The 20,486-nt window shown below is 42.9% G+C and overlaps 1 protein-coding gene across 4 annotated transcripts; it reads left to right on the top strand.

The window, feature by feature from the left end:
- Positions 1–526: 526 nt before the first annotated feature.
- On the top strand, positions 527–19,206 carry NFRKB (nuclear factor related to kappaB binding protein). Of its 4 annotated transcripts, none has more exons than XM_018922806.3 (26): positions 527–1,084; positions 1,755–1,895; positions 2,296–2,497; positions 2,589–2,716; positions 3,819–3,993; positions 4,157–4,258; positions 4,802–4,875; positions 5,290–5,374; positions 5,608–5,788; positions 5,983–6,091; positions 6,544–6,670; positions 7,679–7,744; positions 8,705–8,784; positions 8,865–8,905; positions 9,332–9,389; positions 10,212–10,386; positions 10,701–10,807; positions 11,262–11,385; positions 11,751–11,827; positions 12,461–12,681; positions 13,186–13,462; positions 14,102–14,320; positions 14,746–15,522; positions 16,375–16,481; positions 17,223–17,358; positions 18,095–19,206. In XM_018922806.3, the coding sequence occupies exons 2-26, from the start codon at positions 1,773–1,775 to the stop codon at positions 18,218–18,220; spliced, it is 3,897 nt and encodes a 1,298-aa protein (XP_018778351.1). In that variant the 5' UTR covers positions 527–1,084; positions 1,755–1,772; the 3' UTR covers positions 18,221–19,206. The 4 variants fall into 4 exon arrangements, with proteins under 4 accessions (XP_018778351.1, XP_009096080.1, XP_030086613.1 ...); XM_009097832.4 differs by having other exon boundaries at positions 9,329–9,389; XM_030230753.2 differs by lacking the exon at positions 527–1,084 and having other exon boundaries at positions 1,736–1,895; positions 9,329–9,389; positions 14,746–15,351.
- The last annotated feature ends 1,280 nt before the right edge of the window (positions 19,207–20,486 follow it).

Here is a 20,486-nt window from a genome sequence, read left to right as displayed (position 1 = left end):
TGATGACCAGTCTGTTAATTGAGCTAAGGTGTTCAGTGAAGGGTGAGTGAGGTGAGGTGTGGATAGATGGGATGATAACAGTATAGCAGTTACAAGGAAAAATATATTTGCTACTCTCTGGATGGATCACAGAATTTCTGACCTCCCACAACACGGTCCAAGGGAGGGTAAGTGGAGAGTGGAGTGGAGCTCCTGGGTCTCTGTTGAAACCCTTGCAAAATAAGGAATTTTAAAAACTATTTTTCAATTTAAAAGGTCAAGTTTAAAAGTTGTTTCTAGCTGATCAGCTGCACAGCATCTGAAAACTGAGTGAGTTGAGGATGATGTCCATTGAATCAGCAAACCATGACAAAATCCCTCTAGGAGTGACTATTGTCGCCATCCCAGGGTGATTTCAGGTACTATCCTGACATATCCACTCCCAATCACTCACTAAGATGTGTGACTCGAGTCTCTCAAGCTCCACCTAAATGTAAAGAGAGTATTAGAACAATTTAAAAACAGGGAGAAGTTAGGGAAGAGTCCCTCATAAGTTCTGCAGTGAATTTGTCTCTCGCTCATTGGGTAAGACCTGCACTCTGTGATTTATAGTGTGCCAGGTTGCAGCAGGGATTAGGGCTTGTCTGTACATTGCTTTACTGTTACCTGCAATCATGAACCTTAACCCGTCGAGATTTTATTAAATGAGTGAAACTGTTAATGTGCCTCCTTGGAGGGGGCTGGCAGTGGGTAAAGGCGTGGAGAGACAGGAACAACCTCCATTTGCTGTATGAAAATCTGCATTAAAATTCAAAATATTCAGCCTTTCAACACTTATTGTAATGTTAGCAGAGCATCTCAATGACTAATCCACTGCACAGGACTGCAGTCAAGCCGCATAAATCTGCCACTGATAGATGGCTTCAGCATTCCACAACTACCGTATTTTTAGGGGAATTTACAAACTTATCCTCTCGCAGGCCACGGCGCTATTGCGGCCCGTCGCGACTCCGGGGCCGCGCGCAGGCGCAGTTCGGCAGGGCGGGGCGTTCGCGCAGGCGCGGAAGCGCCACCGCCTTCCGCTTTCAGCCGGGCCGCGTGAGGGGTATGAAATAAACCTGTTTTTCTGTTTTCTTCGCTGTCCCACTCGGTTTATTGCGGCTTTTTATTGCCCTTTTCTTTATTTCGCGTGTTTTATGCGTTTCTTCGCAGCTCAGAGCGCTCCGGCTGTGTCACGCCGGAGGGGACGGGGCTCCTGGCCCTGTCACACCTTCAACCTGAGGCAAAGCCCACCTTAGACCTGACTTTCGGTTCTGCACCCTAAAATCGCCTTTAGGACTTAAATGTAGTCTGTCCTGGTGTTTAGCAGTGTTGAAAAGTGTTCCTGCAGGTGGGAAGGAAAGTGTGATGGGTCAGCTATACTTCCCAGTCTACCTGTCTGGAAAAGCACTTTTCCATTGGCATGACTTGTGTTGTAATTGAAGAGTAAATGTTTCTCTGTGTGTGTTTTATATATATGTGTGTTTATATATGGGTTTGGTAAGTATACATATGTATGTGTGTGTCTACGTGCATACACACACACACACACACACACACATATATATATAATATATATATACACACACACACACACAGATATTGTAGGCCAACTCCATAGCTTCCATTTAAACAGCTACCCATCAAAAGTGGGTCCTCTGTCATTCCTCTCATCAGGATGGATGTATCTGGGTTTGGGATTTTTGTTTTTTGAGGGTTTTGCTGTCTTTGTCCAGGAGCAGGAGGGCTGGAGGATGGATTCTCTGGATCACATGCTCACAGACCCCCTGGAGCTGGAAGGCAATTGCACACGGATCATGGAGGACTGCATGCTGGGCACTGACCGGGTCAGTCTGCCTGAGGACCTCCTGGAGGATGTGAGTAGTGCTGAGACACTTCACCTTATCATAACCTCTATATAAGCAGGATATTTAATTCCGTTTTTGGGGCTTACAGAGCAAACTGGAAAGGGAGGTGTTTTTGACTGCCTTGGGAAAAGTGACAAGTGTTTGAATAATCTCAGGACAATATCTTTTAAATCAATTCTGTTATGTTCTTATTATTTTAAAATTGCCTTTAAGAAGATAGTTTCAAGCTTTGAATTTGTTTTCTTATTAATAGTATCAATTTCTTAACCTTTCCTTTTTATGCTCTATTATTTCCTGTGTTTTATAAAACATTGTCTCATTATTGGTGTTACTTTAAAAGCATCAAGGGCTATAAAATGGTCAAGGACGTGGCTGCATTTTCTTCACTGTTGTTTCTTGCTTTCTTTAGCCTGAGATCTTCTTTGAGGTTGTCAGCTTGTCAACATGGCAGGAGGTCCTGACAGATGAGCAGCAAGAGCACCTAAAAAAATTCCTGCCTCACTTCCCTGAGAACAACCGAGAGCATCAGAACAAGCTCATCTCAGCGCTGTTCAGTGGGGAGAACTTTCGGTTTGGGAACCCACTGCACATTGCCCAGAAACTCTTTCGGGGTCAGTCAGTCTCATGAGCTTCCCTACGGGTTTGGGGTAAGTTCTCGGCTAGCAGTTGAAAACCCAGGTATGTGTTTTGTCTTTGTTACAGATGGACACTTCAATCCCGAGGTGGTGAAGTACCGGCAGCTCTGTTACAAGTCGCAGTACAAGCGCTACCTGAGTGCCCAGCAGCAGTACTTCTACAGGCTTCTCAAGCAGATCCTCGCTTCCCGCAATGTGAGTGTGCTCTGGGATGAATAACTTGTCTTTATTGAAAGTGTCTTGGTGCAGTCACAGTTCTCTGAGGCCTTTCCTGTAATGATCTGAATGAGTAATGCTTCTGGATTTTCCAGTGAGCCAGAGAGAGCTCCAGACCCGTTGCTATATTTGCAGATTTCAGGTTGTGTAACTCTAATAGCTCTCACTCGTGTGACCTGCCTTCTTTTCATGCCCATCTTGTTCCCACTTCCTGCATTTGCACCTTTCCAGCTTATTATTTTCTTAACAAGTCATTCTACCTTTGTTTACCACTTCTGAAGCAACTACAGTTGCTAAATACAGTTAGAAAATATGTGGATCCAAACCTCTGATTCTCATTCCTGCAAATCTCTGGTAAAGTCTTCCTCTGGGGATACTTCTGTTCTTGCAAATTTTTGCCAACTGAAATGTGTTTATTGCTCATTTATCTTTCATTATAATTAGATATTGGAAACATTTGGTATGTAGAGATGAAGAAGTAAGTCTGTCTTTATAAAATGGCCTAAAATGTGGTGAGAAATAGAGAATCCCAGCATGATTTGGGTTGGAAGAAACCTTAAAGCTCATCTCATTCCAATCCCTTGCCATGGGCAAGGACACCTTTCACTAGACAAGGTTGCTCCAGGTTGAACGCATCCTGGGATGGGGCATCCACAACTTAATTGGGCAACAATATGGAATACATAGGAAGTTATTTCCTCTGTAGCCATGAGAGGTAAAATGTTTTTTCCAAAGGACGCATTGTTACATATTTGTGTGGAAACTACACCTCACACCAATGATTTAAGTTCTTCTCAACAGTTCACATAAAATGACAGAAAGGTGAAATTTCTGCACCTTCTTCTGCACACATAACACTGATTTTTTTTTTTCTCCCCTTTAAATGATGGTCTAAAATGCTAGGTTTAAAATCCTGTGTGTGGCAGATACTGATCCTTCCTAAGGTTCCCCTTGTACAGATCTGAGGCGCTGATGGCACCTCGTGGTAAGCTTGCTGCAAGTTACCTGACCTGGGCTTACCTGTCCTTGCTTACAGCACTGGAGCTGACATAGCTAATGTCACATGAATCTCTCCTTTCAGCACTTACTGGAATTAGCCAGGAAAGGAGGCCCTGACATGACTCTAAGGAGAAAGCACTTCTCACCAACATATGACTCAGAAGAACGAGACAGACGGACACATCGGCGCTACTTGAAGATCCTGAGGGAAGTGAAAGAGGAGTGTGGAGACACTGCCTTGTCTTCTGATGAAGAAGGTAATGCCCTGGGCTGAACTGAAGACTCCAGGTTTGAATGGAAAAAAGACACATTTTTGATTCTGGGCTCTATTTCCACTGGCTGGGATCTAGCGAACACATGGTAACAGTTAAACAGATTGGTGATGGGTCTTGCAGAAGTAAATTTATACCTCTGTTTTAGATCTAATCTCTTGGCCTCCAAGTTCACCAGCACGTTGTTCAAGCCCACCAGTTCCCCTGAGAGTGATCCCCACGTTGTCAACCTTGGACATGAAAACTGCAGGTGAGAACCAAAGGGTCAGTATGGATAGAGGGGGTGAGTTGCCTTGAGACCTTGTAAGAAATCACCTTTAAAATCTGTTGCTTGATGGGAAATCATGTGATGCTTCATTTTTGCAGTCTTCAGAATAGTTGGCTCTTTTCCCAGTTTAATCTTTTTCTTCTTGCAAGGCCAGTATTTGAACACAAGAATCATAGTTTCTGTAATGTTACTGATCCCTCTATTATATTTTGCCTTTAGTGGTTGAAGCATTAGCATAGTCTAGTTCAAAATACTTTAGAATTCCTCCTATAGTGACTGTAATCAATTCTGAAAACTCTTTGAGCTGGTTCTGGCTTCTTTTCCATGCTTGCATCAGCACTGAAGTCAGATGACAGAATGAAGCACTGAAATGAATGTATGAATGAATGAAGGAAATTAATATATGGAGAAATTAGTTACTGAAATTTGGAGATTGCTGGAAGTGTAAATGGATAGAAAATGGCATTCTAAGTGTGGAAGGTAACAACAGAGGAAAAAATCTGCAAATAATTATTTTCATTGCAGACAAGATAGAACTTGGGGAAAGTGATTTAAAGATGATGTTGAAGAAGCACCATGAGAAACGAAAACGTCAGCCTGTAAGATGTCAAAAAGTCTCGGGGGGGTGGGACCACATTTTAACTTTGATGTTTTTATCTCTTTGCCATAAAGATCAGGGTACTTCTGGGTGACGAAATGATTGCTATTTTTTGTGTGCACCCACCCATTAGCTCTTTATGGTAACCTGGGTTCAATTGTCAGTGTACAGATACAGCTTCTGGCCATGTTTATCTTGATAGAAGGATTTTGTAGTTTTAGTTATGTGTTTTGGACGGAAAAAATTTTGGATTTCAGGGTTAGAAGACTTCTCAACTTTTATTGCAGTAAATAATGTAATAAGCTGATCCTGGTTGAGTTTGGTGCATTTTAGTACTTGGGGACTTCTTCACCTTGTTGCTGTCTTAAGACTTTGTCCTTTCTCATTTTAATTTCTCTACTGTTTTCCTGTGTAGGATCACCCTGATCTAGTCACAACAGACCTGACCCTTGAGGACATCATGACTCGAGTGAATGCTGGCAGGAAAGGTTCCTTAGCAAGTCAGTGGATCCTTTGCTTTTTTTATTTCATATATGTTGGTTTAAAAACTAGAGGTTTTCTGTCGAGGGGAAAAGTGAAGATTTATGACAGCAGCTGGAAAGGTGGAATGGTTGAGATGTGAACGAGTGCACACAATATACATTTCTAGATGCATACTTAAATGATATGACTCTCATTAAGGTATAGTAAGAAGCTGTCTAAGTATTCTTTTTAACTTTTATCATATCTGAAGCCTTCTTTGACCTCGCAACCCTCAAGAAAAAGGTGAAGGACAAGGAAGATAAGAAAAAAAAGAAGCCAAAGATTATTAAATCTGAAGTGGAAGATTTGGCTGACTCTCTTGGCAATACAGATGGACTCCCATCAGCGTCTCAGGATTTTTCCCCCCTCCCTCTGTCATCTGTCAAAGAGGAGTAAGTGTTCCAGAGGGCCCTGAACACCTAACATGGATGGGAAAAGCAACATGTTTCAGCTCACGTTTTTGTGGGACTGTTGCAGGCTGCATTTTCACGCACTTTAGGACGTATGAAATATGTGGTGTTCATCTTTGTATATGGAGGTGAATATTTACTCAGAGGATTTACTCTCCATTCTCTTTCTTTTGAAGACCTCTTGAAGATATGAAGCCATGCCTTGAAATAAATGAAATATCATCCAGCTTCTTTTTCCTTCTTTTGGAGATACTGTTTCTGGAAGGACCTGCTGTTCTCTCTGTGGTAAGGAACCACCCACTTACTAGTAATCTTTGCAGGAAGCAAAATCAAAGAATAGAGGAGCTTACAGCTTTGTAATAGTAACTTTTCTCTAGACTTACTTTGCTGTAAATTATAATAAGATTTAGATTACATATTAAAGAAATTAAACCCTGTGGGAGTGCTACCACATTCTGGTTTTAACATGTTTCATGAGTTTAGTCAATTGAATCTATGAGTCTTTCCATACCCATTCTATAGATCATGGTTAGATATATTTTCTGTATTAAGGGCAGAGATGGGGAAGTGTTTTCCCCTTCTTTGGTGCTGTGTTACTTGAAAAAGTCAGGTGATTATTTCACGTACATAAAAACCTTTTTGTCCCCTGCATATGTTCAGCTGGTTTGTTTTCTGTGAAGACAGTCATAGTTTAAACTTGTGAGATCCTTAATAAGATAATTATCTTTCCTCTTCAGCTTGAAGATAAAGTTCTCGATTGGCAATCTTCTCATGCCAGTGCACTAAATAACTGGTTCTCCTTTGCCCCTAATTGGTCTGAATTGGTTTTATCTGCCTTGCAGTATTTGGCAGGCGATAGCAGAGGTAAGAAGAGATGTTAAAATACTAATTGTGCTTGTTCCTCTGTTCTAGTCAGGGCTGGTTTGCATTATAGCTCGAATTAACTTTTCATTTATCACTGCAATAAATCCTTGTATTGCTTGGCAGTATTTCTGTGATAGGCCATTTGATTGACATGTCTTGGTTGTGGTTGACTTGTTTTGCATGTGGATAGTAGGTAAGACCCAGCATGATTCTCAAGTATGTGAAAATGTGTGTGAAATTGCCTCTAGACAGACTGTTTCTCGTGTTCTGATTGTGGCTTCAGGCAGGGTATTTGAAGCAGGAAGGAATTAGTCTGTTCCCCCATCGTGTGAAGTTGTAGTTGTCTTTGGAGATAAAAATCAAACTAGATGATGCCCCGAGCAATCCGCTGAAATATGAGGTTGGCCCACCTTGGGCTTGGGCCAGCTGAGTTTCAGCCATTCCTTTCAAACTGAATTATTCTGTGGTTCTGATTTGCTTAGTGGGAAGTTTTAAAGGCAGGGACAGAGTAGACTGTGGTGGCCTTGCAGCATATTGTCCATAATGCTGGTGAATATTGTAAATCTCAAGTTCTCTTCCCATGAGCCCATGAATTTTCACTGTACAGTTACAATCCCTGGGCCTCGTATTTCTTTTTCCTCTTCAGCTTGAAGATAAAGTCCTCAACTGGCAATTTTCTCACCCCAGTGCACTAAATAACTGGTCTGAACATGGTGAACAGCAGGAACAGGCTCTTACCTGACAGCCTGTTGTTGGAAAGCTCATTATCCTGTTCTGTTCTTTCCTTGTGATTGCCCTTATACTCTGAGATGCTCACCTTCCCAAGGTCATAAAGGGATCTATCCCCTTCCTAAGGGCAAGGATCAATTTAGAGATGCACTTACATAATCATTTAAAATGCTCTGTCTGTCACTGTGCGTCTTTAGCTTGACAGTTTGCATAACCCAAACAGGATTTTGAGGTTGGACAATGGTATAATATCCCTGACATGTACATATGTCATTGTAGATGCTCCTTCCAGCTTTTCACCTTTTGTTGAATTCAAGGAGAAAACTCAGCAGTGGAAATTGCTTGGTGAGTACCTTGTGTTCTTCTATAACGTGTACAATAGTAAAGGTTTGTTGTTTTCTCCAGAGCTTTACTTTTCATTTTTCTGCAGCCTGGAGAGAAACACAAACAAAGCTGTTAATTCCATGGTTAGGCATTTTCTTTTCTTTCAGCTGAGCTAATACATGTTTTGGATTTGAGGTGTTGAGAAGATGTCAGTATCAGCAGCAGACAGAGCATAAATGAACAAAGGCACGGGGCTGTATTTCTTTCTGTTGCTGACTTAACCATGTTTGTCAGCCTTCAAATTTGTCTGAACACCTTCCTATTTTCCCTTCTGTAAAGCATACCTTCTGATGATTTGGAGTAATTAGTAATTATCACAATTGCAAAGAAATTAAGCTTCTCTGTAGAGAAAATTGATACTATTCTCATTTTTAAAAGTGGGAACCAAAGAGCAACTTAATGATCAGTGTGCTCAGGCTCATACTGATTGTATTGCAGATGTTCTGTGTTTATGTTCATTCCTTTAATTACTACATTGAATTTTTCATTCTTAACTATGGTGATTCTAGTGATCATATTTGCAGGCTTTAACTGGCAGAGATTTGGAGTTAGGAAGCTTTTCCTCTGATCCCTTTCGCAGTTTTTGGTGGAAGTTATGTAGGCCAGTGTTTCTGCTCATGGATTCAGTAACTGGGATTACTTTGGAGAGTGGGAACAGGGACTGTGTCCCAAACAGCATCTTGCCTTTTGTGCTAGGACTTGAAGCACCATCTTTTTTGTGCCAGCACAGGGAAATCACTGGGATTTAGCATTTCCTAAGCCTGGAGGTGTTCAAATATTGCAGTTTGAACATCTGTGACTGGTGATGCATTGAGAAGAGAAGGGAACAGGAGAGGAGTGGGAATTACAAACATCTGGCTTCCTAACTATTCCTAACTATTAAAAGAGTTCTATTTTTACATTTTCATGATTTCTTACTAGGTAGTTACCAAGATCATGAGAAGGAACTGGCAGCACTGTTTCATCTCTGGTTGGAGACCAAAGACCAGACTTTTTTCAAAGTGAGTGAGACAAAAATTACCTTCTAGGAGCACGAAACGTGACTGTGTTCTACCCAGCATTGACATTTCTTTCTCAATAGGAAAATGAAGACAGTTCGGATGCCATGCCACTGCCCAGAGTGTAAGTGTGCAACACTGCTTGAAAACCTTTGTAGTGCTGCTGAAGCTGTGAGATTTGGGCCTTGTGCGTCTGGATCTTAAAATAAAACAATTTACATCATGGGGCAGGAGAAGATTTGATAGTTTGATTTTATAAATGCAGTAACTAGACTTCATAAAATAAACTGATTTTATCCAAGTTCACCTATATTATCAGAGCAAAGCTGCAATCTAGCTTAGGTTCTGCTAATGAGATAATTTATAGTCCTTGGTCGCCTTCAGGTAGTGCACATAGCATACTTTAAGATCTCTACAGGGCTTGCTTTTGTTGACATAAATATTTTCAGGATTTGTTCAGAAGAATTTGCAGAAGGATGAGGGGATTCATCGTTTAGGACTGCTGTGGGCTTCTTGTGCTCAGAACTGACAGTGCCCTTTGTTTCAGAAGGACTGACTATGTAGTTCGGCCTAGCACTGGAGAGGAGAAACGGGTGTTTCAAGAGCAAGTAAGAAGAGACTCTTTATTTTAAAGGCACTTGTTAAAACAGTTGGTCACTGAATCAGGAGAATTTGTGTAGGATGGCAGTTTTATACTCTACACAAATGTAGTTAATGTGAAGAATTGATACGTTGCTTCTGCCTTGAAGTCAGTATCTTGGCCTTGCATAAAACTTGCTATGACATAGCCTTATTTCCAAACCATCAGTATTTCCAGTGGGTAAAATTAATTTTGTAATAACTGATTGGATAAAATTAACAAAATTGATAGTGTCAGTTGGTTGTGCCAACCCCACTGTCTCCTTTGCTATTCCCCTCATCCTCTACTTACCTCTTTATTTTTTGGCCATGTATGTATGCAAGCAAAAAATAAGTGTCAATAAGTGCACCCATCCACTTAGTTATCTGTAGTAGATGCAAGTGGGAATTAGAGGGAAAACACATGATGGGGATTCTTCTCCCTTCTCTCCATGTGCTGTCTGCAGGACAGAATTTATAGGTTAAAATTTGAAAATCTCTCTTTAGCCAGATAAAGGGAGAAAGGGGAAGGGGACAGAAGGTGTATCTCTTGTATTTCTGGCAACTCTCTAGTCTGTACAGCTGCTTGACAGTAAATGCTTGTACCTGCACACCTTGCTTAGGTGGAGCATTGTACTTTGCATGAATTAGTTTGTGATTTTCTTGATCCAAAATAAGTCTATATAGCAGTATTTGAGCCTTTAGTTTAAAAAGGCTTTCTCTAGAGAATGATAACAACTTACTTAGTAATATGACATGAGGCTTTGCTGTATGTTTCCTGGTAAAGTCAGTGCTCTTATGTTCACCTCCAGGAGCGTTACCGTTACAGCCAGCCCCACAAAGCCTTCACCTTCCGGATGCATGGCTTCGAGTCTGTTGTTGGTCCTGTGAAAGGGGTGTTTGACAAGGAAACCTCCTTAAACAAAGCCCGGGAACATTCTCTTCTGCGCTCAGACAGACCAGCATATGTCACCATTTTATCCCTTGGTAAGGTCATGGCCAGAAAAACTTTCGTCGAGAAGAATATTCCTCTGACCCCTAAAACAACGACTTCAGGAATCTACATTGGGGTTGAATGCTGTTCCCCAAGTTCATCGCTATTAGCACAAAGTTGGACAGTTTATGTACTTTAAAATGATCCTTTATAATCTCTCCTCGGATTTTTGGGGCTAGATTTTTGTAAGCAAGTAGACACTGTGGGAGCAAGGGTAATAGAGCAGTCCCAAAATTTATCTGATGGAGTACCTGAGTACTGTTGTCCAGTTACAGCTGGAAGTTTAAGCTCTAGTTTTGTGTTTCAGTTCGTGATGCTGCTGCTCGCCTTCCTAATGGAGAGGGAACTCGAGCTGAAATCTGTGAGCTGCTCAAAGATTCCCAATTCCTAGCTCCAGATGTCACAAGTGCTCAGGTAAGTTGGATGTCATGTCTAGCCTCAGATTCTCAGAAAAATACATTGTATGGACCTAGGCAGTATTCAGTGGCAAAGGCCCAATAGATTTTATGCTGCTGTGATGAGCAAAAGGGAGTAGCTGTGTGCTACTATGATGAGCTGCTGCAAATATGCACTGACTTTGGACAATGAAAAACCAGCTAGAAAAGCCACAGAGTTAACACTGTCTTGGAGCTGCTTACATTTTTGATTGAGGAACAGTCAATTTTCAGAGCTTTGGTGGAAGCTCCATGTAACCCAAGGTGGCAGACACCATCCTGGGATGCAATCTCTGCCCTCAATCAGTTCTCACTCAGATGGAGATTGCTTGCAGCTTACTCAGGTTTTATACCAAATAGGATCATGTTTCTATTCATCAGTTTTGGCTAGTCCAGTGAAGGATATCTTGTAATCTGTGAATTCTGAACTTCAGGTTAACACTGTGGTTAGTGGTGCTCTGGACCGATTGCATTATGAGAAAGATCCCTGTGTGAAATACGATATTGGGCGGAAGTTGTGGATCTACCTGCACCGGGACAGGAGCGAGGAAGAGTTTGGTAAGCCTGGGCTGGTGATCTTAAGAATTAAAAATGTTTCTAAAGATGGATAGTGAACACCAATTTGTCAGTCTAGCTTTTTTCCCTAGTCAATTTACTTATGTTAGTCCTTCAGCACTTAAAGCCAGTCTTAGAGAACATTTGTTTGAAAAATGCCATCCCATGTGCAAGAACTGCAGATATATGTTTTTATGTGTCTTATTTTCAGCCTTTTTGGCTAATTTACTAGATGTTTTTCTTTGCACTGTTACATGACTGTGTATTTAATTCCTTGTCTGAAGAAGAATCTGCACGTCTTACTTAGCCTCTTCCTTTAATCAGTCTCCTTGTGTTCAGGAGCTCTAACCATTAATTTGTCCTTGCAGAACGGATCCATCATGCTCAAGCTGCTGCAGCAAAGGCCAAAAAAGCTCTTCAGAAGCCAAAACCTCCAGCTAAAATGGTAGATTTCTTTGCTCAGGGTTGCACAGCTGCTTTTGGGATTGAGAAGGAGATTAGTCTTAATTTAATCCCTAAATTCTGCATCCATAGCAGGTGATGAAAATTACCATGTTTGAATCAGTAATTCTTGATGCATATGAATGTCAGTGCACAAAATTAACAGGGAGAGAGGGAACTTTTCCTCCACACAGCGTCCACTGTTATCCTCTCATTTGTGCTCTCTATGAAAGGGATGGTCTTTCAGATCTAGTTTTGAGGTTAATTTGTCACAGAGTGTGTGGAACATGGCTGTTCTCCCCCTTCCTCTGCTGAAGCTGTCAGGGTTTGGATGTCTGATATTAAATATTTCTGAAGTACTTGTCTATTGGCACATTAACCAAGGTGGAAATCTGCATGTTCTGAATGTTTGTCACAACTGAGGTGCACTTTTCCTTGAGAGCAGGAGCAGCCAAACACACTAGTTCATCCAGGGTTGCAGCTGGGGAAAGGCAGACAGTCAGTCATGTTGGATTTCAGGATTTAACAGCAGGGTGTCATTCACCACCATACAGAAATCAGGTTGAAGTGCTCAGCCTACTGTAAGGTGCAGCAATTAACCCCAGATGTTGTGATGCTGAATGTGGTTTCTTTGTAGAAGTCAAGTAGTAAGGAGGGTACTGTGAAACCCCTCCCCACCAGCACAGCAGATCCTAGTCAGATGAGCTTCAGTGACTCCAGCATGCCAGCAACTCCTGTGACTCCTGTGACACCAACTGCCCCTGCATTGCCAGCAACACCCATCTCACCCCCACCAGTGTCTGCGGTCAGCAAGAGTGTATCTGGTGCTGGGTCAGAGCCAGCAAAACCCAGCCAGAGGTACTGCTTCTGTCCCCTATGTCACTTGGGAATGCTGCGGGCTGCTCTTCAATAATTTGTATAATTCAGTAATGAGGGAGTTTGGGGTTATTTAGCCTGGAGAAGAGGAGGCTCAGGGGTGACCATACCGCTCTCTGCAACTCCCTGAAAGGGGGCTGGAGGCTGGTGAGAGTTGGGCTCTTCACCCAGGAAACAGCAGCATGACAAGAGGGCATAGTCTCAAGCTGTGCCAGGGGAAGTTCAGATTGGGCATCAGGAGGAATTTCTTCACAAAGCATAATTAGACATTGAAAGAGGTTGCCCAGGGAGGTTGTAGAGTCTCCATCCCTGGAGGAGACCAAGGAACAAGTGGACATGGCACTCAGTGTTCTGGCTGGCTGACAAGGTGGGGATCAGTCACAGGTTGGACTCGATGATCTCAGAGGTCTTTTCCAACCTCAGTGATTCTGTGATTGTGTGAATTTCCTTCATCTTTGCTGACCTACTGGCCTTGTCTTTCTGTAGCGTTCTCCTGGTGTCTTCTCCTACCATGCCCCAGCTGGGAACGTTGCTGTCCCCAGCTCAGAGCTCACAGGCGCAGCCGGGGCCAGCACCCACCCCACGTGTGGTCAGTCACAGCAGCTCCTCAGGCCTGCCACAGGTCCGTGTGGTCACTGCCCAGTCCAGCCTCCCAGCTATGTCCCAACCAGCCCCAGTGGTCACCCAGCAGCAGCAGCAGCCCACGTCAGTGCCTCAAATCCGTGTTCCAGCTACAGCCACACAAACCAAAGTGCTCCCTCAGGTGAGTTGGAAGGGGTAGAGCATCTGGCATCTGATCTGACTTGCAGTGTTTTGGTGTGATGCACAAGCATTTGGAGCATGCGTTAACATCAGGCGAGAGCACAGAAACAGTTTTACATATGCCATACTGTTCAGTACTCTGTTTTTCACATATTTACCTGGCATCATTAAATTGTGCATTACATAAAAAGCCCATTGAACTTAGAGTCACAGAATCGTTAAGTTTGGAAAGCACTGTCAAGATCATCAAGTCCAGCCATGAACACAGCAACACTGCCATGTTCACTACTAACCATATCCTTAAGTGCATCGTCCACACTTTTTTTTGAATGCTCCAGTGACTCCACCACTGCCCTGGGCAGTCCATTCCAATGCTTTACAACCCTTTCTGTGAAAAGAAATTTCCTAATATCCAGCTTAACCTCCCTGGTGCAGCTCCAGTCCAATTCCTCTTGTCCTGTCATTTGTTACCTGGAAAAAGAGACTGACACCCACCTCACTACAATTCCAAGCAGCTGGAATCCTTGCAAGGGAATTCTTATGAACTTCCCTGAACTCACAAGCTAACACAATACAGAGAAGAATCACGACTGTTCCTACTGTGGTAGTCTGCTCATGGTCTTCCTCTTCTCTTCTGTAGGCTGTGATGACTCTGCCTGTAAAAGCTCAAAGTAACCCTGTGCAGGTGCCAAGAACAGGAAGCTCCATGGCCAGCCAGGCAGGTATCACTGTGACAGGGCTGCCTGCAGTGCCCAGCCCTGCTGTGAAGCCAGTGACCAGCTCTCCAGGCAGTTCTGCTGCAAGCACCTCCACCACCACTATCATTCAGAATGTGGCTGGCCAGAACATCATCAAGCAGGTGAGAGGGAACGAGAGACTTGGCACCGGGCTCCACAACCTGATTGTTTCCTGTTGTGCAGATGTGAACATTTGAGAGCTGTAATGCTGTGTTAGTTGATGGACTGTGCAGGCTGACACAGTTGCTGGTTTTGTGTGTTTGAGCCCTTTTTTCACGTATATGTGAAAGATGTGTTTGTGCAGGTTCTTCAGTGATTTCTCCTTCGTTTTGTTCGGAAAAGAGACCAACCCCACAACTATTTCCTATTTCAGATGGGATTGGGAATGCCATCTGATAAACAGCCTGAGCTATTTTCAGTAGTGTACTGAGTGCTAGTCTTATTGCATTCTAGTGGGAGGAAACATCATCCTGTTGGGAAGTTCTGCTTTGAGTGTACCTTTGACCTTGTCCCAGTTTGACAGAACCATTTCTTTGATCTCTCCCAGGTGGCTATTACAGGACAACTCGGCGTGAAGACCCAGGCTGGAAGTGGCATTCCACTCGCAGCAACCAATTTTCGGATCCAGGGGAAGGATGTGTTGCGCCTGCCCCCATCCTCCATCACCACGGATGCGAAGGGACAAACGGTACTGCGCATCACTCCAGATATGATGGCCACCCTGGCCAAGTCTCAAGTCACTACTGTCAAACTGACGCAGGACCTCTTCACAGCAGCTGCGGGAAGCAGTGCTGGTGGGAAAGGCATCTCTGCAACTTTGCACGTGACATCCAACCCTGTCCAGACTGCTGAGTCTCCAGCCAAGACAAACACAGTGTCTCCTGCCTCCTCCAGCCCAGCTGGAGGCACCGTGGTTAAAGTGACTCCTGACTTAAAGACTGCAGAGCCGACAAGTTCTGCTTTCCGCTTGATGCCTGCCCTGGGGATGACTGTGACAGATCAGAAGAGCAAATCCATAACCACGGTGGCATCCACGGAGGCCAAGCCAGCTGCCACTATCAGAATTGTGCAGGGGCTGGGTGTGATACCCCCCAAAGCTGGGCAGACCATAACTGTAGCCACTCATACTAAGCAGGTGCCGTCGTCCTCAGCGGTGAGCATTGCTGGCACAGGCCACACCTCCTTACCCACCATGAGTGCCACAGTGTCCAAAGCAGTTGCTGTGGCCTCAGGAGCTGCAGGAACCCCCATAACCATTGGTACAGGAGCCACGGCTGTGCGCCAGGTGCCTGTCAGCACCACAGTGGTATCTACATCCCAGGCAGTGAGTAATGCTAAGCTCTCACTGGGGGTGGGGAAAGAAGGGGCGTGCCAAATATACTGATGTTTTATGGCTGAAGACTGCTCTTTGCATCCACAGAGACTCAATATGGCAGTCATACAATGGTTGTATTTAGGTTGTAAATTTTAGGTTGTAAAGGACATTAAAGTTCATTCAGTCCCATCCCATGCCAGGGGCAGAGACACCTTCCACTAGATCAGGTTGCTCTAAGCCTCATCCAATCTGGCCTTGAACAGTTCTGAGGATGGGGCAGCCACAACTTGTATTCTGGGTATGGGTCTGCAACTCATTTTATGGTGTTCACATTGCAGCTAAATGCCCACAAAAAGTCAGATACTTCCTTTATGTCCTTTTGCAAGTGAATGAAATAAACTTTGCATATCTGAAGTCCTGCCTCATGCAACTCTGTGTCTTGCCCCACACTTTGGCAATAATTTCCTTTGGAATGGTGTCATAGAACATTCAGAACTAGAAGTGCTTGTTACTTGTATTAACTTTTTTACTTATTTCATCCTTGAATGCTATTTTAATGCCCTAAACTGAAGGCACCATAAACTGTATTGTGGTTACGTAAGCTAAATGACACTATGGTTTTTTCCTAAGGATAAAAATCATGGATCCAGTGGTGGAAAGATGATGTGGATTTTCAGGGTTCAGGCAGCTGTGTAGTGAATGAGAGGGAGGTGAACTTTAAGGAGCCTGAACTGGAGCACAGATTTCATCAGCAAAGCTGCTGCTGGTTTCTGCTCACATGACTCCCACAAAGCAGCAGATGTTGTCGACCAGTTTCTCTGCTGAGCTCTCCATGGCTCATGTGTTCTTCCCATTCCCCAGGGCAAACTTCCAGCACGGATCACAGTACCCCTGTCAGTGATCAGCCAGCCAGTGAAGGGCAAGAGCGTGGTCACTGCCCCCATCATCAAGGGCAACATCGGCGCCAAGTGAGTGCATTGCATCTTGTAGTTCTGCTTTAGAAATCGGCTGAGGAAGGTCTGTGTTCGGTGGGTTTCTGGGGAGCTTGCAGACAGAGGCTGGAATAGGATTGCAGTCTGTTAACAGGTCCATCCGCTGCAAGAAACTGAGTGGATATGGTGTCTGCAATGAGATTGTAATTTTTAGTTATTTATTTTGAGATGCAGGTTCTAGCAAATACACCGAAGAAAAAAACATTCTGTGCCTTGAAAACAGCTGTTCAATTAGTTCTGTGTGTTTGAGCAAGAAATAACACACTGAAAAAGATCTGTAATCTGAGGCCATCTCTTCATTTAAGAGAAGATAACTGCCTTAGTGAGAATTCCTCTGGCATTCAGATATTGAAGGCTTTTTTTTTATTCTTCCATAAATTCTGAGAGTGTCTCCCTTAGTTAATATTTCAAGTGCTCAGCTGTTTTCTGCATTGGGAAATGTTCAGGTCTGATCAGGCTAACCCAGTGTGTGCATGGTCCAGAGTTAATGGGTGTGATTTGTGTGCTAAATTAATTGTCTGTTAGTTATAAATACTGACATAAACTTGTCACTAGTGTATTTTCTAGTTTTATGGGGGGAAAAAAAACCCCACTACTTAAAATGGTTAGTACATGTGGTAGAACTATAATCTACTAGCAAATGAAGAATGGTTTGGAGTTGGAAAGATTGAGCCTGCTGTGCTGTTCACTAACCTGTCAACAATTATTTTTCCGTAGCATCAGTGGATTAGGCAGAAATATTATTCTGACTACAATGCCAGCAGGGACTAAACTGATTGCTGGTAACAAGCCTGTGAGTTTTCTGACTGCACAGCAACTACAGCAGCTGCAGCAGCAAGGCCAAGCCACACAGGTAAGGGCACCTGAAATGATAATTCTGTTTGCCTTTTAATGACTTAACATATCCATGAGGACTTTACACTGGATACATGGGGTTGCGGAAAAAAAAACAGGCACACAGCTTGGTTGTAGTGTCTGCATTAAGCTCATGGAATCCATCATCACCTTTATGTTCTCTCCATCCAAATAAAGTTTTTAAATGTTTTTGAAGCACTGCCAGTATAATGAATGTCAAACCAAAGATCCTGTCAGGATTTTTCTATACACGCAGCAATCTTTGTAGTGCTTTGTACTTTGGCTTTTGTGGGTCACTTTTTCTTGAAGAAATCACGTAACTGCTTTGCATATCCATCTTTCTGTCTGGAAACTTAGTCTTCTGTAATTCCAAGTCATTAATCTGCATTGACAGCTGATACTAACAAGTCTGTAGAAGTATGGTATCTAATGGATCTAAGTCCTTCTTCTGAAAATGTGTAAAAGCAGCTGACATACAGGTTTTTATTCAAACTAGTTTTCAGGCCTTCCTCTCTAATCTGGAAATCTCCTGTCACCATCTCACAGGAGCATGGCTGGAATGATCTTCTTATGACATATTCTGTTCTGGCAGTGTTTTTGGTGCTTGGTGTTGTTCCAATAACTGAGTTTTTGTTGGCAGCAGAAGCAGGTACTTCACCAGAGCACAGTGCAGGTGCAAACACTGTGTCACCAGGTTGTTCTTGAGATGAGTTGTTTCTTTCCATTTCACACAGGTGCGAATTCAAACAGTTCCAGCCTCCCATCTCCAGCAGGGAACAGTCTCTGGCTCAACTAAAGCAGTGTCCACTGTGGTTGTGACAACAGCTCCATCTCCAAAGCAGACTCAGGATCAGCTGTGACCACTGGTTTTAACATGGATCACTTTCTAAGAACTTCCCTGAGCCTGTTGTCATCCTTCATCCAACCAAACACCTGAGCCTGCCTAACCCCAGCCATGGCTTGGAATTGGACTGGGTTCTGCTGTTGCTTCACCAGGGTCAGCACTGCCATCTCTGGGTAGAAATTCCACAGAAAAAAAACATGCTGTACCTGCAAAACAAAATGTTTCAATCCAGATGTGAAAATCCAGGTTCTGTGGAATTGATGATTTAAGAAATGTCTTGCTGTTTTTTGTTCTTTCTTCATCCTAAGGACTTTTGACAAATACAGTTCCTCTGCATTTTCGATTGTAGACAAAGCAGTTATCCTGGATCTTCATTAAGCAGGGAAGGTTGCTTGAAAGGGGTTATTCAGTGGCTTTTCAAAGTCATGGAGAAGATGTCTGCTTTTACCAGAGTCTGGCTGTCACTACTGTTAGCTAGTGACTCAGGATGGTGTCTTTGACACCGGAGTTATTAACTCACATCCGTGTCAGGTTACTGTCAAAGATAGGGTGAGAGTCAAAGTGGTTTTTTTGCTGTAACAAAGTGAGTGACCATGGGAGAGAATGAGATACAGAAAGTCACTGTGTGAACAAGTCTGTCAGCAAATGGGACTATAGTGGAAAGGAAAAAGTTGATGTTCACAAGAGCAATCCACTTTTAATTTTCTTCAATATAGAAACCTTTTTATCAGTAGAAACAAACTGTACCTTGGTTTAAAAGGTTGGAATATGTTTTCAGATACACCCAAACTATTGTCTCTTGGGTTCTGAAGAAATACTTTAACCCGTAACCCTGGCCGTTAGTTTTGGTTTTACTTTTGTAGTTTTATCTGTCTATGTAAATCGTTTTGAATTTTGCACATGCTGGAGATGACTTTGTAACTGTTCTGACATGACCTTGAAGCTGAATGAGATCAAAAGATGTGCTGGACCAGGAGTGGAATAAAAGTGTAGAAAGCCTTACAGATCTCTGCCATATCCTTTTGCTTCTCTACAGTGTGTTTTGTGTACAGTAATTGTCGAGCTTGCCAAGAGCTAATAACCTGTCCATCTTCTTGATAAGATGGTTCTTTTTAACGTGGTCTTTTTTTTGTAGACTTTTTTTTTTTAAGATGTGGTTTGTTCCAAGTTATATATTATAGAATATAATACATTTAAAGAACCAAATTGTACAGTGCAGGACTGTTGTGGTTGGAGCTCTGTGTGTGTTACTGTTTTGCTGTGCTTCAGGCTGGGGTTGTGGATCTTTCTGTACTGTATCTAACCCACTTCCCACTCCACTTTGAAGGAACACAGGTATTTCAGTAAAAAAAAAAAAAGTGACTGGATACAAATCCTGAGTTAGCAGGACACATCAGTTCAGCACTTGAAAGCAAGTGCTTGAATTATGGTTTATATGCTTCACAGTTTGGAGCGATAAAGGTACATGTTTTGCACATTTATCAATCAGGAGCCAGCAGAAAGACTGTGGTGTGGGAGGGAGGTGAGGACATTCCAAAGTCCTTTTAGTTGTGAAGTTAAAAGACTAAATTAAGCAGGCAACAAGCAATTTCCTGCTATTGCTTATGTGAAAGAGCCTTTAAATTCAAAACATAATCAAGACAATCCTACTATGTTCTGTTCATAATTAATAAATTATTAATTAACCTACAATCAAGTGCTGAAAGATGGTTACGTTGTGAAGACCCTTTCATTTCGGTCAATCCTCATTACTTTCTTGCTGGACACAGGAGGCTTTGGAAGTATTAAGCTTAAGAAAACAAGAAACCTGCATCTAATCCCAGAAGCTTAGTGTGTTTCAGGTGGTTGCTGCTGGTTTTAAGTGTCTTGCTGTTGATCATCATCCTACTTTTGAGTGACCTTTGCATCCTGGCTGCTTCTGTTAGGTTCCTGCTCTTTTATTTTGAAGTTTGGTTTTTGGGGAGAAGAGTATCAGACACCTCATGGGCTTCTGATCTTGAATGGCCATGTGCTGGCTTGGGTAGGAAGTGTTTATCCTAGCTTTCAAGAACAAAGTACAGCCTGTTAGGATTCAGCTACCACCTGTCTGATGAGCTACTCCACTGTGGTTGAAAAATAACCCTTAAGCTACTGCAAGTCAAGAGCCCTTGTTTTTAATAAGTAACTTTTAACTCTGTGAGGTAGAATGGCAGAGAAGGGCTCCAGTGGTTTTGTGGGATGTGCTGAGACTGAAGAGGGTATCTATAAACTAGATTGTGTTCCAGGTGGTATATGCTCCCAGA

The sequence above is a fragment of the Serinus canaria genome, chromosome 24 (genome assembly GCF_022539315.1).
Source record: "Serinus canaria isolate serCan28SL12 chromosome 24, serCan2020, whole genome shotgun sequence".
Classification (NCBI taxonomy): Eukaryota; Metazoa; Chordata; class Aves; order Passeriformes; family Fringillidae; genus Serinus; species Serinus canaria.
This window is presented reverse-complemented; position numbering and strand designations above follow the sequence as displayed.